This window comes from Ciona intestinalis, unplaced genomic scaffold (assembly GCF_000224145.3).
Source record: "Ciona intestinalis unplaced genomic scaffold, KH HT001080.1, whole genome shotgun sequence".
NCBI classification, from domain to species: domain Eukaryota; kingdom Metazoa; phylum Chordata; class Ascidiacea; order Phlebobranchia; family Cionidae; genus Ciona; species Ciona intestinalis.
In genome coordinates, this window is record NW_004191401.1 from 11,248 (window position 1) to 21,004 (window position 9,757).

General features: G+C 35.4%; 1 protein-coding gene across 1 annotated transcript; it reads left to right on the top strand.

The window, feature by feature from the left end:
* The first annotated feature begins 1,548 nt into the window (after window positions 1-1,548).
* Window positions 1,549-9,372, top strand: LOC100183881 (copine-3). The gene is made up of 12 exons (XM_026839953.1): window positions 1,549-1,755; window positions 3,692-3,871; window positions 4,393-4,461; window positions 4,818-4,973; window positions 5,341-5,430; window positions 5,885-6,064; window positions 6,352-6,411; window positions 6,482-6,615; window positions 6,939-7,045; window positions 7,527-7,660; window positions 8,348-8,587; window positions 8,902-9,372. Exons 1-12 carry the CDS (start codon window positions 1,627-1,629, stop codon window positions 9,058-9,060), a joined length of 1,638 nt encoding a protein of 545 aa, XP_026695754.1. The 5' UTR covers window positions 1,549-1,626; the 3' UTR covers window positions 9,061-9,372.
* Window positions 9,373-9,757: the final 385 nt, after the last annotated feature.

Here is a 9,757-nt window from a genome sequence, read left to right on the forward strand (position 1 = left end):
AGCGATTGAAAAGTATTGTAGGTCGCTGCGGGTTGGATTTCATTTCTTTTTTTTATTATAAATTATAGTAGGTTGGGGGAAGATGGGACACCTTTAGCACACATATTATCCCAATAACCTGATCGTATTTCAAACGTTTCACAACGGTCTATGGGAGTCGTGAGGATACGGTTTTATATTTCTTAGAGTGTTTTTTGTTTACTACCAAATTGAACGAGAAAATGGAATAAAAAGGTGTCCCATATATCTTCCCTCACCCTTATACATAGGCCGGCGCTTCAGAACCTTTATGTAGAATAACCCAAGCATTGACCGTACTTTGATAGCTTTGGATACTTAAATGTTACATTTCTCACGCCCTTTTTGTAAGCTTTAAAATATTTTTCTAAAGGGTTTTATAAACTATATACGAGACCCAGCCGGCTCAAATGATATCTCATTTTCGCGTCATGACCCAGGGGTTAACAAACATTGTAAAAGGGAGCTGTATTTGTTTACATAACTGTAACAGTGGAATCCGTAATGCTTCACCACGGCGCTTGCATTCGCGGAATGTTAGAAATCGTTTAAACGACGTCATACCGTTATTTGCATGCATATGATACGACATAGGTTAGTTATAAGGGGTTGATAGTCTATTTCTTAATAAAACTAGGTCGCGCATGCGTGTTTTTAGTACAGATAACATGTTGTAACTTATGTTGAAAGTAGTACAGTCTAATGTATATGATTACCTCGCTGACTAATTCTTGGTAATTTTAGGTAATCCAAGTAAAACATACGCAGTAACGTTTGCACCAGTGTATACTGTATAGCTGGATTTTGTAACTGCTAAACAGTCGTTTATTTTGGGATTTTGATTTAAACTGTTTGTATAACAAATTATATAAGGAACAGCAGAGGTAAAAACACAGCATAGAACTATAAGAAACGGACGCTTAACCAAAGAAGATCAAACCTTACTAAAAAGCTTTACGATTGAAACTTAAAAGCTTTATAAAGGAGTTTATATTACGTCTGTCACGAGTTTACAATGTGTAACAAACTTCAAGGGATTACATGGTACGAAATATATGGTAGGGTGGTTTAGATAGGACACCTTTTGCACATAATATCCAAATATCCTGATCGTGTTTTAAAGAATCAATAATGGTCTATGTGGGAGTCGTGAGGATACGGTTTTTTAATTTCTTTGCGTGTTCTTTGTTTTATTACGAAACGGTACGATAAAATAGATTGAAACGTGTCCCATCTTCTCCCACCCTACTATACATTTTACGGTTACAGTATTTATTGATTAGTATAACCGTTAAACTTATATTGTTATAGTTTAATGAGTCAGTATATCATTAAATAGCTTTACTTACTAGGAAGTTTTTCTGGTATAGTAGGTTGGGGAAGATGGGACGTATTATCATTCTATCTTCTCGTCCAATTTGGTAGTAAACAAAGAACATTTAAAGAATTATAAAACCGTATCCATACGACTCTCATAGACCGTTGTTAATTGTCTAAAACATGATCAGGAATTTTAAATAATATGTGCTAAAGGTGTCCCGTCCTCCCATCCTACTATATATTTATTTAATAGATTTTCTGGTATAAATTTAAAGTGAAACTGCAGTTATGTCTGGTATGGTTACAAAAGTAGAGATACGAGTCTCGTGCGCTGGGTTGGTAAGCCGAGATGCATTATCTGCTTCTGATCCGGTGGTTGTACTTCGTATGAGAGAACCAAATGGAAAATATCACGAGGTAAAACTAATGTTAATATTATGTTTAATAACATTGGGTAAAACGACTATATACGTTTGTTCTGTCACTGCATGTTTGGTTTGAATATTTGACCAAACCATTTCAACCCATTACTGCAAGATCCAAAAATTATTGCACAGAACAAATTTGCTTGAAATCAAATTAATGCAAACATGCAGCACCATCTTTCTATCTCGCTTGTGTAATTTTTATTCAGCGCAAGTTAACGCGCGTGGCACTAATTTAATTTACCTTTGCCTTCATGTAACAGTGGTATAGTCATTTCTTGAAAACGAATACAGCTTATTGCGTGCACCGTATACAGTACAATAGCTGTAAGCAGCGCACTGAAAAACAAGACGTGTCGTAAATCTTCGTTTTACTCATTGCAGGAAATCTAAGTCTTACCAAAAAAGGAAGTGTATATGACTTATAAAACTACCCTTTAGTTACTCATGTAAATGCACGTGGTGATATAGACCTGGAGATGCATGTGATTTGCGGATGTATGTGATTCACTATATATGACGAATGTAGCTCAGCGCGTAATGATAATTTCAATTTCGTTTAAATGGTTTTGGATTTAGAACGCTGTTCTACTTCTTGATAAATTTTAGTTTAAACATAACAGGTATAGAGTAATGCGGGGTAAGATGGGACACCTTTAACACATAAGATCCAAATATCCGGATCGCGTTTTAAACATTTAACAACGGTGTGTGGGAGTCGTGAGGATACGGTTTTATAATTCTTTGAATGTCTTTGTTTACTACCAAATGAGGCGAGAAAAAAGAGTGAAAATGTGTTCCATCTTGCCCCATCCCACTATACTTCTTTCACAATGTTCACAACGAAGTATCAATTTCAAGTATTTCTGGAATTAGGTGAAGCTGTTTTACAATGACATTAATAAGAATGTTAACTTACGTTTATTGCGTCGTAATGCCATTGTACATTTGTTTATTTTTGAAATCCAAATGTCATTCTTCACTTCGTAATAAAACAGATTGGTTTATAAGAGATGTAAGTCTGCGTATTAGACTTCAAGACATGGTTGTTCAAACATTCTACTTACCTAACTACGTCATAGCGTCGACCACAGACTAACGTGTAAGTTATTAAGCAATGAAAAGATTAAACTGCTGTTTGCCGTTTTTATGACCTTTTGCATTCCAGAAGATTGTTTATTTTAGATAGGAAACCAAAATTGATATAAAAGTGCCCTCACGTCATGTGTGCCGTCGATTTGCAGGTTGTAGCATGATGTATTTTTTACACGAAAACGTCATGTATAATAGGGTGGGAAGATGGGACAGCTTTTCATTCTATTATATCGTCCAATTTAGTAGTAAACAAAGAACATATAAAGAATTATAAAACCATATCCCTACGACCCCCATAGACCGTTTTTTATTGTTTAAAACACGATCAGGATATTTGGATATTATGTTCTAAAGGTGTCCCGTCTTCCCCCGGCCTACTATATATATGCATGACGTATTCGTACTCATCGTGCTCTCTTAAAATGTTACTAAATTGTCTGATACATCTTGTAACTTTGTAATGGATAAAGTTGTGACTTTTAAATACAACTAATATTATAACGTCCGGCGTCATCGCGAAATGGTTGGCGCGCCTGTCTTTAACCAGGGGGTGATGGGTTGAAGGGTAGACCTAGTCGCTGCTATCATTGTGGGCGTATATGTGTCCTTGGGCAATACACTTATTAATAATTGCTCTAACACCGTGGTCACTTTAATAGGTTGTCCATATTATCAGGCATACATAAACAAAAATGAAAAAACAAACAAAAACAATTACCCATAAAGTAACATACGTGGCAACTCGTAAGCTGACTCGAGTTGTATAAACACCCGCGTTTTATAAGTATTGTCGTTTTCGGCCAATAAGCGCGATAACCTTTATTCTGTTTTAGATCGGTCGAACAGAAAAGGTGAAAAACAACAATTCCCCAGTGTTCGCGAACAGTATTGAATTAGACTACAGATTCGAAGAGGTTCAACATCTTAAGTTTAAAGTTGTTGATATTGATAATGATTCGGCAACACTGGACGATGATGATGGCCTCGGGTCAGTGGAACTAACATTGGCTCAGGTGACGATTAATCTATATATGTAGAATCAATACTCTTACTAGATATGGCGGTGCGGGGAAGACGGGGCACGTTTAGCGCATATTATACAAATACCCCTGTTGTGTTTTAAACAATTAACAACGGTCTACATGGGAGTCGTGAGGATACGGTTATATGGGAGTCGTGAGGATATCTTACCCCACTCTACTATACACTTTTTTGTTTATTCTGTTTATTTAGTGCATTTATTCTGTCATTCGAATGTGTCATTCGAATCTCAAATAAAATACGTTATTATTAATAAAGATTTATAATGGCGAAGAATGGTATCACTATCAGCTATAATTGAACTCTATAATATGCCCCAGTTCAATACTCCCCTATCCTTTACGGAATATAGAGATATTTCTATAGGTAAATATTTGCGCGGGAAACTGTCAGTTGTGTGCTACGTCATAAAAGCAAAGTAATTTCAAATTCTCGCTTTGTTTTATTCATTTTGTCCAAAATTGACGCTTTTATCAGTAACCATGGTTTGTAGATTGTATCCGCAAAGGAATTAACGAAGAAGTTACGAAGGAAATCCTCGGAAACAGAAGCAACAATTACAGTAAGTTTTTTTTCTTTGTTCTTGCTTAGCTATTAGGTTTAGAGAGTTTTGACCCTTAAAGCGCTATTGTATTCTGCTATCGTGCAAATTGCAGCCTATGGTATTTTGGTCCACTTATGAATTATTTTTTTAGTAAGATTGATGCACAACAGTCTTCAAAGTATGTCTGCGTACATTCTTTTTTTCACTCTTTTTTTTACTGGTTTAGGGATCCTTAGTAAGATAGGAACGACCTAACAGTTTTAATTTACAATATTTACCTTTTTTATGCATGTGATATTTGCTATAAAATATAGCGATCAAGAGCATTTTTGCAAAAGTACCTAATATAAAACATGTAAAAACTTCTATTTCAGATTAAGGCTACAGAAATAACAAACATTAATGAAGTAGAATTTAACTTGAGAGGCGAAGGACTGGACAAAAAAGATTTCCTTGGTAAATCTGATCCTTTTCTTGAAATTTATAGAGAAGATGGGGAAGATCAGTGGACATTGGTTCACAAAACTGAGGTTGGCGCTATTTATATTTTACTGTAAGTTGTAACTCTGGTGCTATAGCAAAGTGGTAAGTACATCTGCTTCTAGCCAAGAGGTTATGAGCTTAAGGTTTAATGCTTCTAAAGTTATGGGCGTGTGTGTCTGTAAACAAGACACTTAATGGCAATCTCCAACCCAGTGGTCCCTTATTGGTTGTCTACTCTAAATTGTCACTAATTTGTCTTTCGTGAAGGCTCACGTAAATTGTAGGCCAAAATAAACCATATAAAGTTTAAAAACAACTTGATAGCATTACCCCATGACACCAGGTTACGTTAGTGGCACTCATTCAAAACTAATATTAATACTCTAATTAAAAGTGCTTCTAATATCATTACAGGTTGTTAAAGGAACATTAAATCCAGTGTGGAATAAATTCTCAATTCGAGTCCAAACATTATGTAATGGGAATATGGACGCTTCTATTAAAGTAAGTTAGATATAAAGCGAGTTCCCCTTAACATTTTGTTAAACTAAATTTTAAAACATTGAAATTGTAGCAAATACAACTTGTATTGGTTAACACCTGTTGTTAAGAGTGGTACATGCACCAATCTAAATTTATGTATAAAGTAGATATGCTTACACTGTAAAACCATTTTGCAATAAACCTAGCTGCTTGAATATTTGAATCGCTGCATTGGAAATCAAGTCCTAACCCACAACTCATTAGTATATAAGTTCTTTTTGTATATAATTCTGACCTTTGTTACTGTCATTAACGTGACAAAGTCAAGTCTTCCAATCAGTGGCGCAGCCAGAAAAAAAATAAGGGGGGGGGGGGTTTAATCAAAAAATTAAAAAAAAAAATTTAACTCGCTAACCCCCTGGCTGCGCCACTGCTTCCAATTATACATTTGATTGACCATCTCATTTACTTACAGTTCAGATGTTTTGACTTCGATAAGAACGGTGAGCATGATTTGATCGGAGAGTTTTGTTGTTCATTGAACGATGTAATCGACGTGAAACCTCAGCCGTGTCTTGCTCTCGTTAATCACAAGAAAAAAGCGAAGAAGAAAGATTACAAGAAATCTGGAAGAGTCACATTTGCTCGGTGTAAAGTAGGTTTATCGTTATTGTTGGGGTCGTTCAAGGGCTTGAGGTCATCATTCTGATTTATATCATTATTAGTTCTTTGAAGCTGTTTTAGGGTAGTGGTAGTGGTGTAGTTTTTGTTCCTACTAATTGGTTATGTAATTGTTAATGGTAGTTTTTACTTTAAAAACGAATGCTTGATCTTTCAAACAGTTTGTTGTAGGCAAAATAAAAACATAAAAATAAAAATGAGGCAAAATAAAAACACAAATACCAGGGAATTTGATTCTAGTTAAACCCATTTTTATTTCAGGTTGTGAAAAAATATTCCTTTCTTGATTATGTGTTTGGTGGTTGCCATATTAACTTCACTGTGAGTATTATTAAACAATTCCTATTGTTACATCATCATGTGTGTCCATGCTAACCCACCCATTTTGCAGTGCGGGATCGATTTCACTGGGTCTAATGGGGATCCAAGGAGAAAAGATTCACTTCATTATCTGGAAGGGATTCACCCAAATGAATACGCCCAAGCAATTCTTTCAATTGGTCGTGTTATACAGGATTATGACACGTGAGAATTTCTTTAAACCTTATGTGCAAGATTTTATTAACAATTTGAATTTATGACATCATTTGTTTAAAAAAACTTTTATAAATAGCAGTTTTTGACTGTAAAGTTTTTTGCTTGGTAAAGTATGTATAAATAAAATCACAGCTATTGTGTAGACCCCAATTTACTGGCTGTGCTCAATTCAACAATCTAATCTAAAAGTGTCAATTCCTATGATTTCTAGGCACCAGAGAAACTGGAATATACACAAGGATTGTCTCATTAGTAAAACTACCACAAACTGTAGATAAAAACAATAAACATTACATTTTAACACCATACAGAGACCAATTGTACCCAGCTTTTGGATTTGGGGCAAAGATTCCGCCAAACAATGAAGTTTCTCACGAATTTCCTCTTAACTTCCAACCACAGAACCCTTACTGCCAAGGTTGGTTAAAACTAAAACCAAAATCATGATAGAATTCGAAATCTAAACAAGTCGAAAATGCAATGGTTATGATGCCACATATAGCTAGAAAAATAATACTAATGATTGAAAAATGATTGAAACTTATTATTCCCACGTGGCGTGGCAACGACAGTTATTGCAACAAAAGTATTCTCCTTCATATACCTCTTGCCTGACTACAAGTAACTACATGTGTTAGTAAGATTTGTAATTTTTTTGAATGAAACACCACAATTGAATGGCCGGTGTGCCATTTGCAAGTATGACTTAAGTTTTCGCTTGCACTACATGCGACTTCGTATCACTAGGGATGCACAATAAAGAATAATTAGGTATTCTAGGATATCCTAGAATACTTTATTTCGAATCTAGAATTTGGAATCTTTTTATATTTATAGGAAAAAATAATATTACCCACATAAGAATCACCCTTACTTTTTTCCATTTGAATATTATTCAGGTGTTGAAGGGTTGATGGCAGCTTACCACAACGCGATACGAAACGTGCGTTTGTGGGGACCAACCAATGTCGCTCCAATAATAAACCATGTTGCAAGATTTGCATTCGAAACACAACTGAACCCTAAAGCTACGGTGGGTCTAAATGATTTGTCTACTATATAAACAAAGCATAGGTTATGACATAAACAATCATATAGTAAGGTGGGGGAAGATGGGACACTTTTACCACATAATGTCCAAATATCCTGAATCTGATCATGTTTTAAACAATTATCAATGGTCTATGGGAGTCGTGAGGATATGGTTTTATAATTTGGGATGAGAAAATAGAATAAAAGGTGTCCAATCTTCCCCACCCTATCGTAAAATCAAAACCTTATTTGTTTGGGTTATAACAGTTATTGTTACCCATGAACAAATATGTGTGACTTGTTTATCCTGGCGAAGTGGCAACTAACGGTTGTAACACATTTCTTTCACCCCTTGGCCGCTTACAATTTATGTCACTTTGTGGGGATTGTTTTTTTTGCTTTCCTTACTTTGAATAAATGTAACTTACTTTATCCTCGCGTGGCCCGTAAACGACAGTTGTTATAACACAGGTGTACACCACATGCCAGCTTACGAGTTACCATGTATGTTACTTTGTGAGTGACTATTTTTTTTCATTTTTTTATGTATGGCTGATAATTTGGACAACCCATTAGTGACCACTGGGTTAGAGCAATTGCCTTTAAGTGTCTTGCCCCAGGACACATACGCCCACAATGAAGGTAGCCGACACATGCCCACACTAAACACCAAACTCTCCTTTACCAGCAATACTTCGTCCTCTTGCTTATCACTGATGGTGAGATCACGGACATGGAGCAAACATCACACGCGATCGTTCGAGCCTCCAACCTCCCGCTGTCAATCATCATCATCGGAGTTGGGAACGCTGACTTCACAGCGATGGAATTTCTGGACGGGGATCAAGGGGTGCTCGCATCACTCGTGGATGGGACCAAGGCAGCCAGGGATATCGTGCAGTTTGTTCCGTTCAGGAAATTTAAATTGGTAATTCATATTTCTGCACATGGCACACAAAAGATCACTTACATAGTATTTTGGTTCATTTTTGTTGATATTATGCTAATTAACCACTAAAAAAAAACAAAAGCTATTAGCAGGTTAAACAATAAACCAGACTGTGAGGTAATGGGTCAACTATGGCCTTCCTAAGATTTTGCCCGTAAAAAGTATGTTTTATACAAACTTTATGTAAGTTCAAATAATTTTACCTAACTGTTTTTTACTCTACAACAATACTTAAATAAAAACCACACTCACATTATGGAATTAATTTTTTTAAGTTTTAAAATTTCTCTCAGTCATCTGCTGGTGCCTTGTCGAGTACTGTGTTGGGGGAAATCCCTCGGCAAGTCACAGAATATTTCTCGATTCGAAATATGCCACCCGGTGTTGAAGGTAACAATGAACCAGTTCAACCATCGTCAGATACCCGAGAAGCTGTTGAACCATCGTCATAGTTATGTCATAATACTTGCACTATTCCATTATAGTAATATTGTTATATAAACTATTAAACCCGCGTGTATGGTAGGGTGGGGGAAGATGGGACACCTATAGCACACAATATCCAAATTTCCTGATTGTGTTTTAAAGAATTAACAACGGTTTATGGGAGTTGTGAAGATACGGTTTCATAATTCTTTGAATTTTCTTTGTTTACTACTAAATGGGACAAGAAAATAGAATGAACAAGTGTCCCATATTCCCCGACCCTACTATATTTAATGCTTGTTTCTATGAAAACTTCTGTTTCAATAAAAAATCCCATATAAAACGGATTTTAGATCTGAATATTTTTAAATTGAATTTAATATTTTTTAAAACTGCACAACTTTTTAAATACGATTTATAGTTTTATTTTGGTAATACATATTTACGCAGTTATTTTCGGTGGTTCCTAAACTGTTTAATCTTAAAAAACACTCGGATATTCTGTACGTGTTTACAGCACACGAAACTTAAAACCATCACAATATATGTTGAATTTGTTTCATAATTGATTGTTAATTGGTGAGAGTTTTCACATGCTGGGATACAGAACAAATCCTGGACCCAACTGCAGCTATGTGTTCTATGAAATTTACCAGTCAGTTACTCGTATATTGTAATTTTACGGGCATTGCCTTTGCTTTGTAAATATTGTCACATTAAATT